Source organism: Mus caroli, chromosome 2 (assembly GCF_900094665.2).
Source record: "Mus caroli chromosome 2, CAROLI_EIJ_v1.1, whole genome shotgun sequence".
In the NCBI taxonomy this organism is placed as follows: Eukaryota; Metazoa; Chordata; class Mammalia; order Rodentia; family Muridae; genus Mus; species Mus caroli.
The window spans coordinates 21594876-21609301 of record NC_034571.1 but is presented as its reverse complement, the minus strand read 5'-3'; the positions used below and the strand labels follow the sequence as shown (position 1 = coordinate 21609301).

The following is a 14426-nucleotide window of genomic DNA, read 5'->3' as shown; positions in this document are numbered from 1 at the left end:
GACTTGGCTCTTGTAGGATCAGCACCAGCCTAAATGGTAAGAGGCAGAGTCTCCACTTCAGGTGACCGCCACACCACCTCCCCACATATACCCAGCAGTGTCTAAAGACAGAGGAGCGAGAGAGAGGCGAGGCAAGGCACCGGTACTTTGGCGGTTTTTGTTTTTCTTGCCTCTCCTGATTCACCTTTTTGCTATACTTTAGTAGTACCTTTATTTTATTTTTAAAATTATATCAATTGTTTTAAACCCCTTAGTCTATCGAATTTTGTTTATGGATCTGTTTCATCTTTTGTCTTTTCCTCTTTTTTTTTTTTCTTTTCCTTTTTGGTCACATTAAGTTCCCCTTTCTTACTTTTAGTCTACTTTTAGCAGTAGTGTTGTCTGTAGCTCCCTGGTTCTTTATTTTGTTAGGTTTCATAGACCTGTTTTTTTAAGCATGGGCTCAACATATTTCCGAATTACCTTGTTTCTCTTTAAACAATAAAAAAGAATCAGCTTTTTAAAACAAAATATACTTTTTTATACTTCATATCCTAAAATCTTGTATAACTGATAAGATGTTTTATTGATGTTATTTACACTTAAGGGTCCAGCTGATGTTGGAAAATTGATATACTTTAAGGTTCCTTTTTTAAACAAATACAAATCTGTTAAGGGGAGTGAGGAAGGGTGGCAAGCTTAAAAAAGAAAGGGGGGAGGGGAGGGTTCTCTTACGCCCAGGATTTGAGGCAGTTAACATGGCTGAAGCTTACAGTCCAAAGCCCCCGTGCTGTGCGTGCGCTCAGGTGTTGCAGGTGCAGTCTGGAGGCGTAGCAGGCTCCGCGTCGGCGGCCAGGCTCACGCCGGTGCCTTCTTTGCGCACAGCCTGGTAGGGGTCCAGCTTGGAGACCAGCTTGGCGGAGGCCGAGAAGCCGTTCCACATACAGTCCTGCAGGATGATGTTCTTCACGAAGGTCTCGTCATCCGGGTCGCAGACGAAGCTCTGCTTCACCGCGTCTCCTCCTGGCAGCTCGGGCAGGTCTGCGGTGGAGAAGCTATCACCGTCGTGGTCCCTGGGGGCGAAAGACACGGTGACCGCTTCGCAGGGAGGCGAGTAGAGCCCGGCGTGGCCCGGGGACGGGCGCGGCGTGGGCAGCAGCTCGAATTTCTTCCAGATGTCCTCGCTGGGCGCTGGCGGCTGCGGCGGCTGCTGGTGGTGCACGTCCTCCTCCTCATCGTCGCACATGAAGTATAGCTGCACCGAGTCGTAGTCCAGGTCGCGGTTGCCCTTAGCGAGGCTCACGTGGAGGGGCATGGTCGCGGCGTTGCGTTTGGAGGCGACCCGGAGGGGTGCAGGGCTGCTGCGGAAACCTGGCGCGCTGCGCAGCAGCCCCGAACCACTCCCCTTCCCAGACCCTCACTTCCGACTATCCCGACAGTCCCTTCACCAGGCTCGGTCTCGGGCTGCAGCGGAGGGAGGAGGCGTCAGCTCGTCGCCAGACGCCACGCTCAAAGTATCGCGCCACCTTACGGAGCGGGGCTATAGGCGCTGCATCCTACGTGCACAGGTTACATTTTCGTGCACGCAGATAACCTATTCTCCGCATACTCTCACTCATTTCCTGCTAGTGTCTACCTCTCCACCTCTCAGTCCTCTTCGTTCGCCCAGTGACTCTTCTACTTTCATGTCATTTGTAGCACGTGTGTTTTCATGTACCTATGAAATCGAGAACCCATGGATGAAAGAAGCAAAGATCTTGTCTCTCTGAGACTGACTTAATTCATTATTTTAATATGATACTCTCCAATTTCATCCATTTCTTGCAAATGACACTCTTTGCTCTCATTTATGACTGAAAATATTCCACTTCCACATATGATCCCCATCTTTATTGATGATGGACATCTTGGTTCCGGAACAGCTATTGTGGAAATGTCCGTAATAAACCCGCGCTCAAGGATCTCTGTGGTGGCATACTTGCTTCCGGCCTTCAAGGGTTTTCTTAAAGCTACACTTTTTTTTAAAATTTATTTATATCATTTTAAGTGTATGAATGATTTGCCTGCATATATGTAAGTGCATCATCACCTGCATGCCCAGTCCCCATGGAGACCCAAAGAGGATGACTGATCCCCTGGAACTGTGTCAGGACACTGTGAGCCTCTGTGTGAGTGCTGCGAACTAAGGCCCAGGACCTCTGGGACCTCTGCGAGAGATCTTAACTACAGAGACCATCTCCAGCACCATCCCACACATTTGTAATGAGTATATGGTGCTTGCATCTATGAATGGCTCCTGCAAATTTTCTAAAATGTAGATACAAATATGTGTGAGCTACACATTAAATTTAGGCATGAATTAAACTTCTAAAATACTTTATGATTAAATATTACATAATGTCAAGCAGTCAAGGCAGCTCATACGTTGGAAGGCTGAGGCAGGAAGATTACCATGGGCTACATAGTAAGTTCCAGGATATCCTGGTCTACATAGTGAGAACTTGGCTCAGACAAACAAGAAAATCCATAATGCAGAATTCTTTTTAAAAAATTAAACGATCTAGCCTATTTTCTCTTTTCTTTCCTTATTTTATATCAAATTTTTAGAAAGGAAAATTAATGATTTCAAGAACATATCTGGTTTCTGGACAATATCTTCTTATAGATATTTGAGGTCCGTATTAAACTTCTAAGTGAGTGGGGCTGAAGGATAGCTCACTGGTAGAGAGCCCTGGCTACTCTTCGGTTTGATTTCCAGCACCCACATGTTCAAGAAGATCAACTTTAAAAAATAGTAATTTAATATTTTGTGTTTACTTTTAACTCTTCAGAGTTTTAATTTTTAAAATATTTTTAATGATTCATTTATTCTTATTTTTATACACATTGGTTTTTGCCTACATATATGCCTGTGTGAGCATGACCTGGGGCTGGAGTTACAGACAGTGCCAGGACTGGCCAAGTAGATGCTAGGAGTGAAACCTGGTACCTCTGCAAGAGCAGCCAGCGCTTTTACCATTGAGCTTCTCTCTACCCCAAAGAGTTTTAATTTGTTTGCTTGTTTGTTTGTTTACAAGACAGTCCCACTGTGTAGCTGTGACTGTCCCAGACGTGTAGGGCAGGCTGGCCTAAAACTCAGAGAACAGAGCGCCTCCCAAGTGCTAGGATTTTAATTTTAACAAGGAGTTATTTTTTTAAAAAATTTTGGCTGGAGCCTTTAATGTCTATCTTGAGATGTAAGTTGGGAGCCACCAAAACAGTACATAGAGCTAAAACTAAATAGCAACTGCCCTGTGAGAACTGGAAATGTTTATTCTTTACCTGACTGGGTACCAGCAGTGACGGTCCGTGACTGAGTACAAACACGGGCCGTGCACAGCCTGGCCATTTGACTCAACCTCCAGGACCTTGGAAAATTGGAAAGAGAATTGCCTCCATAAAGCCCTGCCAGGACCTCCACACCTAGGCCGAGGCTTGTGCAAGACTGCATAAACACAAGTAGTATAATAGCAACATTTTCAAGTGCCCTAGGCTCTATCTTGCTCTCTGCCCAGCCCCTAACATGTGACCAACTGCAAAAGGTCAGGAGGAACAAACAATCCTCAGTAAACCAGAAGATGCTTGGTTGGTCAGTGAGGCCTTTGAAGCGACTGGGTTCAGAGTTCAAGAAGGAAGAAGTGGTCTCTCTTCCTGAAGCTCTCCTTCCAGCAGAAATTAAGCCCGAGGAGTTTCAGAGAAGGCTCCCCTGCAGGGTAGCTGGCAGAAAGGCAAGATGCCTCTTCACTTCCTGTCCTGCTGGAATTCTGCTCATGCCTCCTGAGCACAGTCCCAGCTCCTGGGCTATCATGCCAAATCCAGGGTACCATGCCTGAATCCTCAGTACTGACCCAGAGAGCAGGAAATGGGGTGGAGGACTGTCATGTGCTGTGGTGTCATCTCTGCATATTGAGGCTGGACTTAGAAGTCTTCCTCATGTACTGATCGCAACAGAGATCAATATCAAGTATTTGAACTTGGGGGATTTCTGGGGCCCACAGTTAAAGGCCATGCAGAGTCCCTGTCTGGAGCAAAAAGAGAACCTGGTATGTAGGATCCGGCTTGGCCCTGTCCTGCCACCAAGTGTCCTGGACACCTCAGGCCCCACCTTAAAAACATCCAATAGCTCCCAGCAAGAACTGGGTCCAGATAGGAAAGGAATTCAGAGAGAACGATGAGTCACATGGGAGTTAGAGCGGAGGCTCACCGAGCTGAAGGACACCAGCCTGAGTCCCAACAACCCTTCACAAAAGGTGACAAGCTGGACAGCCAGCCTCCACTGGGCTTTGCACTTTGAAGCTGTCACTGATTATATGGGGTGGGGGGCATCTGCTCCCTTATTGTGGCCCACCATGTCCCTGTTGGACAGAGAAAGCTCAAACCCTGATCCTTGGACAAACTGGGAGAGGGCTGGAATGGGGAACAGGGCTGGTGGGTGCTGTAGCTGCTTCTGTCTTTCCCAGGGGATTGTGGAGGGGGAGATGTTGAAGAAACTAGCCACTCTTGTTCTACCCCTGTCACTGAGCTCAGCTCCTCAAAGCAGGGCCTTCCTCTCAGTGTTCAAGCAATTTGTTGGAACAGGGCCCCTGCAGTGACGTTCATACTCTCTGAAGCCCTGATGACTTCTCACCGTCTTGCCACCCCCAGGGCATCTTTGACACTCCTGTCAGGGTCCAACCTGACAGCAAGTAGCTCACCAGGTAGCTCCTAGGAGCTTACATGGCCCTGCAGGATAGCCAGATGCCACACTCCTTGGACACTGGTTAGGCAATAGCTCTGCAATTTTCCCCATGTCTCTCTCCCAAAAGAACTCTTGGAGCCCACACAAAGCTCCTCACGGACAGGCTGAGCCAGAGCACTGCTGAAGAGCTTTATTTGGAGTCAGGGGAGAAGGGAGCAGGTACTGAGGTGGTGGTGGTGAAGCAGTGGGAAGTTTGGTCCAGGAGAGGTGTGGTGAAGGGATGTCCCAGCCTGGTGTTGGAAGCAAGGCTGGCTCAGCTGTTGCAGACCTGGGTAGCTGCTGTGGTATGGAGAGAAGGAGAGATAAGCACCCTCCCCTTGGTTTTTTTTTTTTTCCAGAAGCAGCAGTCAGGGGAGGCATGGACAGGGATGGCACAGGGTAGATATGGGCCAGAGATCCTCTTTCCCATGTTTCTGTGTGGTCCCTGCTGGGAGCTGGGGCCTGCTCCACTTCCATAAGTAGCCAGGTCTCAGCCTCCCTGAGGAAAAGCGAAAGGAAGAAAGAAGCAGGTAGAGTCCAGGGACTAGGAGAGACCATGACAAGAAGAACAGAATTCCTACACATCATGGAAACTATACAAAGGGCCACAGCCTGAGTGACCACACTTGTCTGTGTGGATAGGATGAGGACCCTTATCCAGAGCCCAGCCTTCTAGACTTTTCCACGGTCCTATAGGCAATGGGGGGGGGGTGAGAGTCACTTACCCTAGTCACTTTCAACACATTCATCTGTAGAAACAAAAAGAAGCCCGGGAGTGAGAAGGGCTCTGTAAGAGGACCCCATCACACCTGCAGCTCAGACCCTCCCATAGCCAAGATCTGAAGCAGAGGCCTGGGGTCCCAGTGAGAGGGGAGGGACCTTGAAGGGACAGACAGTACAGAAGCCAGGGACACAAAGAGACCTGGGGAGACACTGAAACAGAAGCACAGGAGATTTGGAGGTCATGGGGGTACAGAGGGACACAGGGACAGAATGTCCCTTTTAGTTATGGGTGACACTAGGGGCATAGTGGGAATACCACAGAGGCACCCAGGGGACATGGAGAGATATGAAATAACACGTAAGGGACAACAGGACCAGGCACAGAGAGGACACAGAAGGCACCCACACAGACAGGATGTGGGCTGGAGACAGACAGTCCTAGGGGACAGAGAGAGGCATGGGCATTCCTGCTCTTACCTCTGATCTCTGGCACAAACATGTTTTCCAGTCGGAGATTCATGCGCTTTATGAAATCCTTAAATTCTTCCATGGCCTCTGGATTTTCATCAGGGTCTCTCCCTGTGAGGAGGGGGGCAGGTTTGAGGGGTGGCGCTCAGCTCCGCAGAGAGCCAGAGACACAAGAGGGAGGTGCAAACCAGGACAGAGGTCCAAGAGGACCCTGGCAGTAGACATCACCTGTGGACGTCCTCAGACCCAAGCAGACCTGCAGGGTTGCCACACAGCCCTATATGAATCCTGAATCTCAAGGCCATGAAGCTGTCCCCGGCCCTGGAGGGTTCCTACCTACAATAAAATGTCCCTGCCAAGACGTCCTTTTAGGTTCACGTGACTGAGAGCCCTGGGAGTAGCATTTGCTGGCTCCAGGTGTGGGACCCACTCCTGAGCGCTCAGGCCTCCAAAGGCCACACAAACCCCATTCCTAAGCAGTTTTCCCCATTTCCCACTTTGGATCTCACACATTTCCTGGGCAGCACCAGTGCCAGGCCCGTCTCCTGCCCTTCTCATGGCTACCAGAAGCAGAGACCAGGGACAGGACATGGGGCTTCCATGGCACCTCACCCATGAGCTTTCCCATCCCGAATGACATCCCATTGTGCCGGCTTTCGCAGTAGAAAATGTAGTGCTCGTTCACTGACGTCTTTTCCACGTGGATAACCTTCGTGTTATGAACTGCAGATGAAGAGAAATAGCTTAGTGACACTGAACACCTAAGACCTTGGAACACTTTGGTGGTCACCCAGGACACCCAGCTAGTCTAGTCCTGGCCTTTCTATGGTCCCCATAGTTAGACAGGAGCCATCTCCCTCAGAAGCTGCCAAGCCCAGCAAGGAAGTTCCTGGAAGGTGGGAACTGAGGTTGCCCCTTAGGGCCAAGCACCTTCCTTTCTGACTTTCCTGTCTTTGGATCCTCACGGGTCAAGAGCTGAGCTGGATAGGGGAGCAAGAATGACTCGGCTTTTAGGACCTCTAGAACAGGAAGTGACTGATGGCCTGTCCTATGAGTTGGAGCAGGGACCCACCCTCCCCAGGGCTTGCCACTGTAGGAAACAATGAGGCACAGGGACTCACAGGCGGTGTATTTGCCAGGCTCTTCTGTTTTCTTCATCATGAATTTAAACTCATGGCAATGACCATTCTTCCTGTAAAACACAAGCCCACAGGCAGCTGCTCTCAGGAACATAACTAAGGTGTGTTTCGATCATCAGTCCTGACCAGGTGACCCATTAAACCCTGTGTCACTCCTGTTCTACTTTTAAGGTACTACCTTGAGACTGTGTCCCCTCAAAGGTAGGAATCTCTTCATTACCCAAACTCAAATAATGGCTAGCAAGGGAGAGAAAAATTGCAGAGAGTTCCAGTAGGAAACACGTACCAGAATACAACTGTGGTCTCCAAGTCTCCTTCTTCCAGAGCTATTACTCTCACAGGGAAAACTATACTGGGTATCTTGTGACTGGGTAGGCTACCATTGTGTACCATGGCCTTTGCGTACCAGATCCCAGAGTACTGTAGGAAACAAAACTGTGAGCACACCCAAGCCTTCCCAGGAGTCTACCCCAGGGTCTAGCATATGAGCTAGCTTCTGAGCCCAGGGTGCAGCAACTGAGGTGAGCTAACCTCACGTGTTCCAAGACATGTGGTAAATAGAGAGATACCAGCACATGGGTACCCAATCCCATGATGGCAGAAGTGTCTTCCCCCATCCCAGTGAATGTATTCGTTGAGGTCTACACCTCAAAAAGGGCACTGGATGAATCCTCTGCCCAGAACGTCCTGCTCTAAATGTTCTAGCTCTGAGCTTTACTTGAACAAGGATCTGCCACCCAAATCTGCTTTTTCTTCTAACTCAAGTTTTAGGAGGACCCATGTTTCCAGGGAGACCCCTATCTTCTAACAGAAGGACTCAGGAGTCCTTGATCAGACTGCTGAGATGAAGTATGGAGTCAAACTCAACCTTCAAGGAAACATCCTCCCCCTCAGCATCAAGCAGTAGGCCAGGCCATCTCCTACCACCATCCATTGTCCCTCCCATCCTCACATCCTCCTGGTCATCTGGCGGGGCTTCCTGAGCCTTCAGGATAGCCACCAGCCCCAGCAGCAGGATGGTGAGGAGCAGGCTCTTCATCTCCAGGCACTGTGCTTTCACACAAGGCAGGTCACCTAGGCAGAGTGTACTCTGGCTTCTCACAGGGTGCCCTTTATATCCCCCATGGACAGGGATGTGTGCCCACTTGGCACTAGCCATGTCCCTCCTGTCCATCTCTCATGGCCAAACACACATCCATCATGGAGCTGAAGGTTGTTGTTGTTGGGATCTGATGAATATCAACTCAGTGTCACCTGCAGATAAAGAAAGACACACAATGCTCTGGAAGGTCTGCGCCACCCAAGTGCTGTGCTCACAAAGGACCCTGGGGAATGAGCAACTNNGNTGGAGGGGGAGGGNCAGGCTTCNCTTCACACACCTGCCCTGCATCTGCCCATGGCTGCCCTGAGCTATGCTCCCTGAGATCTGGCCTCTGATCTCCTGCTGCTGAGAACTAGGCTGAGTTTCACAACCAGAGACCATCTTCTGGGTCCCAGATGGCTTGGCCCCTGCCTGGGGACTCACCTCATTGTCCCTTCCCTGCATGGATGCCCCACCAGGACTTCCCTGTAAGTGGGGTCACAAAACATCATCAAGGTAGACCCCCTGCCACTAGGGAATACCATGACCCCTGACCCACTTCATCCTGCAATGAGGCCAGTCGTGCTCTCTACAGAGCACTTCTTACTCTCAGATGCCTTGGTCCTTTTTCACAAACCGGCCAAGGCCCATCTACTGAACCACCAGGTAGAGTTCACTTTCCCTACATCTCACTTATAAGTTGGCTGCATGAAGAATTCTAGCCAAGCATTAGGGTCATGAGTATGTGTCCCCTAAATGAATCAGTGAAAGGGTTCATGTCTGTGACTCCAGGGGGTTCATGCCCAACAAGGGGACTTGACCTTTTGTTGCTCCCTCCTCTGAGGGCCCACTGACAGGACATTTGCAAAGCTAGGACTGCCTTGATACATCTGAGTTCCATATGTGTTCATTTCTTGCCATCTTGTGCCCTGCCATGGGATGGAGAACCAGGCTCCATCACATCCAAGCAGTAGGCCAGGCCCTGTCCTGTCCTGAACCACCCCTGTGCTCCTGTTGAACCTCTCACTTCTGGAGTCCACAGCCTTCCTTCTCATTAGCTTTGAGCACCCACAGGCTCTCAACACAGCCAGGTCTCATTCCCTACAGACAAATGGATGCATGAGGCACCATGAGTCCACATGCTGACCTGTGTTCTGAGGAAGCCTGCCCTGGCTGCCCTGGCTTCTGGCCTTAGCCCACCTTCCCTCCCACTGGGAACTCTGCCTTCCATTCCCCACTCTGCAGTTCCTGGACTTAGCCACCTGCCCTGAGACACAGAAGTCATCTCTGAAGAAGGGTTTCAGTTCCTATGGGACTGTCCACACTCCATGGCCCTGGAGACAGGTGCTAGTCCCACAATGGCATCTTTGTGCCTCTCTGGACCAAAGGTGGACAGGCTCAAGTATCCATACACAATATCAGTGAGGACTCTGTGACAAGCCCTGGACTGTGCTGAGGAGCTGGCATGGCTCGGGATTTGATGTTAGTATAGAAGGTGCTGAGCAGGATGTGAGAGGGTGGGGCCGATGCCCTTTAGGAGAAATCAGGAAGCAGGTTAGCAGCTCTGTGTCATGGGGAAGGCCTCTGTACCTGTCAGGCTGTCCTCCATACCATGCCTGGATTATTCCTGTAAGCATGTCCCCACATAGGCACAAGCCTCAATCCTTGTACAGGAGGAGAACACCATGATTAGCAGAGCCAGGGCCACCGTCAGTTCGCTGCTGACTTGGGCTGTGTCTGGAAGTCGAAGGCCGAACCTCACCTGTGGTTGGTAGACACTTTCTGATGCACTGACAGACTCACAGCTTCCCAACCCAGTGCCTGCATCCCCTCCTTAGTTCTCCTAACACATGGATGGCCTAGTGAGCAGAGTTAAGTAAATCTAACACGCTGTCATGTTGGGATCTGAAGCATCCTCCTGAGGTCCATGTGTCGAAGACCAATTCCCAGCCAGTGGCCCTATTTTGGAGTGTTCTGCAGACTGAAATCATAGGGCTGGTAGAAATGAGTCATAGAGAGTATGCCCTTCAGCTGAATCCTGCTCTGGCCTAGTCTTGACATACTCAGAAAGACAAATTCTGCATGTTTTCTTTCATTTGCAGAATGTATTTGCACATGAAAGTCCAAGGGTGACTGTGTGTGGGAAGGTGGAATCTGAATGAAGGAAATAATGGGTGCTGGAAAGACAAATGTCACATTTTCTCTTGTGGAAAATACATATTGATCTCACTTGGACCTATCTGTTTTGTCAGGTCTACTTCAGAGTTCTGACTCTTGTCTATCTGACTGAACTCTAAACTCATAAGGCCGTGCAGAATGTGAGTCACGCTGGCCTTAGTGGGCCCCAAATGGCTATCAAGATGCAGCCCAATACGGAGTCTCAGTGAACTGTGAAGGTTCCCCAGCTACCCTCCTGCACCTGAAAAGGGAGACAGGCAGCATGTGTGCCTCTCTCTGTTTGCTACCCTCTGCCCTGACCATGTCCATCCCTGACTCACACAGGTGCCCTGGGCTGCAGCCACACCGTTTCCCAGCAGGAAGCTGGGATCCCACCCACAAACCACCCCTGCAACCTTAAGCTATGCCTTAGCTTTGTCTTTACATTTGTATTATTCCGTATCCATTACACAAGCCACCCCTGTTCTATCTACTGTGCAGGTCTGCTTCTTGATTGAACTCTGAGTCTTGTAATTATAAATTATTTAAAAGGTCATAAATGTCCTGGGGAACATCACATGGAACAAGTTGTACAGACAGTGTTGATATAGTAGGTGTTTGAATGTTAAATTGAACTGTCTGGGCCAACCTCACCAAGGTGACATTTGAACACAAAATTGACTATAGTGGAAGAACATTCAACGTGGGAGGAACACAGGGGACAGTTCTGGGGGAGAGAGCAGGGCTTGTTCCAGGAACAGACTGAAGGGCAGGATGTCTACAGCAGGTGATGCCAAAGCCAGGTCACTGAGAGGGCAGGTCAGCAAGGGTGGCTATGGGCCATTGGGTAAGGACATTAGCTTTTTCTGTGAAAGAAACAGGGAGACCTGAAGGGCTTTGACCTGGCACATGTGGCACATTTTTAGAGTCCTTCCAGGTGTTATAGTAAGACTGTATTGGAGATAACAAGTGAGACAGCAGGGAAGATAGCTGGAAAGGCTGCAATAAGTGATCCAGGCCAGAACGATAGTGTGATGTTATCTATCTGGGAAGAACAAAGAATGAACTTATATACCTACCACCAGTAAAGAGAAAAAGGGAAAGAATCTGCAAAATCATTTTTATATAATGGACCACAAACAATGAAGGCTTTGAGTTCTTGGGGTGACTTACAATCTAAGGTCACTCCTGTCACAACACCTTAAAACGTGTGGGGAGTTGAGCACCAAAGAGAATGTCTGCAACAGGGCCAGGGTCTGGCTGAGCGGAGGAGATGGTAGTGGGACTTAAAGTCAGGAGCAATGGCTGCAATATGTGAGACTCAGGGAAAAACCCCCACGCAGGAAGAACCCCAGATATATGTCTGTCATGGGCTCCATGAGGAGCCAGGAAAGTGCCAGGAGCAACAACAACTCCTTACATGGCGGATGTGGATGTCAAGAAGGGGGAGGTACCAGATAGTGAGGAGTCAGCCGACATGTGGAGCTAAGAATGGCTGTGCACCATCTGCCGGACCATGGCAGGACCAATGCTGACTCAGCCTGAGGAAGAAGGCGCCATGACAGGCAACAGGAACCATCTTTAAAGCTACAGCAACTGACCTTTCAAACCTCAGCAAAAGACACACCGCACTGTAGAAGTCATTGCCCCAAACAACTGGGCAGTACTTTCCAGGAAAGCCAGGCTCAGATCTATGACACGCCGTCTTCAGATGTCTTGGCCCTTCTACAGGGAAGTGAGTCTCCATTACATAGTTGTCTGTGCCTATGGAGAGCCAACCTCTTATCTGTGTCATGCTGGCTTCAGAAAGCTTAGCTCTTTGATGAGGAAGTGGGTATATTCCATTTCCTACTGTCTATGGAAAGCTATTTGCTCTGTCTTACCCTGCCTTCTTGTAAGGAAGAGAAGCCTGGAGCTGGTTCACAGCCCCCAGCTCTAGTTGCCAGGCGATCCCTGTGGTATGCCCTGTCACAGAGGTAGAAGCCAAAGACTGTGGCTCCTCAGGTCTGGTTTCCTGCCTTGAGCATTTTCCAGACCTACAAGTGTTTAGTGTGTGCCAGAACTCCATTTCTTCCTGTGGTTCACTGAAACCCTCCCCAACCCCTGCCAAGAAAACAAAAACCAAAAAACCAACTATGTGTATTCATCCACTCTTCAGTTGACAAGCACAGATCCCACCATGAGATTATTAGGAAATGTGCTACTGTGGACCCTTACATACAGGTTTCCCCGTATTCCTCTGCTCTTCAGTTGACAGATATCTGCATGGATTCTACCATGCTATTGTGGACCTTCACGTACACATATTCACATGGACTTAGCATTCTCAGTATACAAGCTCCTAGGTACAAAGCTGCCCAGTCAGGTTCCCTCTCCATCCTGACTTCTGGAGAGCTACATGGTTGCTTGGCACAGTGAATGTTCCATCTCACAGTCCCATGTGTAAAGTCCAAGGGTCCCCATTTCTCCAGGGGCTTGGTAACACTTATGGTTGCCCCCGTGTTGTTGGCTGACATGAACTTGAAGATCCACCTGCAAATGTTTACAAAACCAAACCAAAATTAATCTCACCATAGTGACCCAGCAGGTTTATACATCAATTCGATCTTTGACATTTGTGTATGAGTGATTCCCAGTAGCCATTATCTCCAATAACCCCCAGGACACACCCCTTCTTGTGTACAGGCATTTCAAAGAAGTAGCTCATTGTGAGTCAGGACAGCAGAGCAAGCTACGGGGCCGGACAGAGGGCAGAAACCAGCGGGCATTGGTTGACAGGTGGATGGACCTCAGATGAAAAGATGGATGGATGATGTGTAGGAATGAGGGCATGAATGAAATCTGGGAAACGGTGCTCTAAATATCCTGAACCTCTTGCAAGGAGGAGGGAGTTGCTGGTGTTTCAGCTCTGGCCCTGAACAAGGTCACACTGCCTGTTTGTATAAGCCTGGAGTCATTCTCCACCTCTGAGCTCACCCTGCCCTGGAATGCTAGAGATAAGAGTCCCTTTGGGTGAGGCAGGCACACAGTATGTCCTGAAAGGCCCTTCTTCCCTCATTCCTCTTGCTCCATTAAGCACTGCAGACAGTGATGCCCCCAGTGGTCATTTCCAGAACTGCACATAAGGCTTCTACACTAAGAATCAAAACCCTCAGCTGGGTGTGGTTGGTTGCCTTCCAGGAACCAGATACCCAGGAGGCAAATGATCCAGCCCTGCGTGCCTCAGAAGTAAGGTAGGGCTTTCAAAGACTTCCTTGTCAGCTCTACTGGCCCCTGGTCATCCAGGTCACTCAGGAGTCCTCTTCACATGACCCTGGCTTGAGAACCCTGTGGCAGCACTAGGGGTTGGGGGAAACCCATAGGACCGTCCCCAGAACCCTCCAAGGGAGCACAATCCTGGGACCCCAGATGCTGCTTTAGAATCTGTAGAGTTGGAAGATGTGCAATTTTTTTTGTTTGTTTGTTTTGAGCAACCCAGGTAGTAAGAGTTGTTTCTGCAGCTCAGGACCTCCTGCAGTGGCTGGGCAGGTTGCAAGGCAGGTCAGACTTGCAACAGGCTGGCCAGTCCCTCTGGTTCATGCTCCTGAAAATTAGCCCCTCATTACCAGATCTGTGGCACCATCAAGTTTCCTGCTACAGTTCCTCCTCTGAAAGGTTCCTCAGCCTGTCTCTGGCTCTGTGGAACTGCCGCTCTCTCCCTTTAGCAAAGGGGAGGGATATTTCCAGGAAGATCACATCAAAGTAACTGGACCATCAGAGACTTGGGTCTCTTTGATGCCTGGGCCATACAAGGGCCTTCTGGAACTAGAGGACGACTGACCAAACTTGTGGATCTGCCACTGTGACTTTGGGTCATTCCCTACACTAGACACCAAGATGCTACCCATTGTTACCCACTACCCCAACCTAGACCCCCCACTACCCACAGAGTGCTGACAGTAATTGGAAACAGAACCTTCTAGACATCCCTTCCTCCACGGCAAGCTAGCATGGCTGGCTCTGCTCTGAGCTAGAGATGGAATGAGCAGGAGTGTATGTGAACATGTGTGTGCATGCGTAAGCATACATGCATGTGTATGGGTGACTATGCATGCATGTGAATGAATGTGTGTATTATATACAT

At 49.6% G+C, this 14426-nt stretch overlaps 2 protein-coding genes across 2 annotated transcripts; both read right to left on the bottom strand.

The window, feature by feature from the left end:
• Positions 1 to 501: 501 nt before the first annotated feature.
• Positions 502 to 1456, bottom strand: LOC110290246 (protein B-Myc). The gene has a single exon (XM_021156747.2). It carries the CDS (start codon positions 1292 to 1294, stop codon positions 782 to 784), a length of 513 nt encoding a protein of 170 aa, XP_021012406.1. The 5' UTR covers positions 1295 to 1456; the 3' UTR covers positions 502 to 781.
• A 3415-nt stretch (positions 1457 to 4871) lies between these two features.
• On the bottom strand, positions 4872 to 8151 carry LOC110290505 (odorant-binding protein 2a). Its single transcript, XM_021157057.1, has 7 exons — positions 8018 to 8151; positions 7352 to 7485; positions 7048 to 7118; positions 6539 to 6649; positions 5936 to 6037; positions 5461 to 5484; positions 4872 to 5035 (listed from the first exon to the last, which is right to left on the bottom strand). Exons 1-6 carry the CDS (start codon positions 8102 to 8104, stop codon positions 5462 to 5464), a joined length of 528 nt encoding a protein of 175 aa, XP_021012716.1. The 5' UTR covers positions 8105 to 8151; the 3' UTR covers positions 4872 to 5035; position 5461.
• Positions 8152 to 14426: the final 6275 nt, after the last annotated feature.

Bases quoted from the DNA above. Each gene is read 5' to 3' on its own strand.
- LOC110290246 (XM_021156747.2), bottom strand. From the start codon at position 1,294: ATGCCCCTCCACGTGAGCCTCGCTAAGGGCAACCGCGACCTGGACTAC.
- LOC110290505 (XM_021157057.1), bottom strand. From the start codon at position 8,104: ATGAAGAGCCTGCTCCTCACCATCCTGCTGCTGGGGCTGGTGGCTATC. The intron at 7,486-8,017 runs GTGAGGATGGGA...TGTTTCCTACAG, and splicing joins CGCCAGATGACCAGGAGGAT to TACTCTGGGATCTGGTACGC. The intron at 6,650-7,047 runs GTGAGTCCCTGT...CTTCATCTGCAG, and splicing joins GCCTGGCAAATACACCGCCT to TTCATAACACGAAGGTTATC.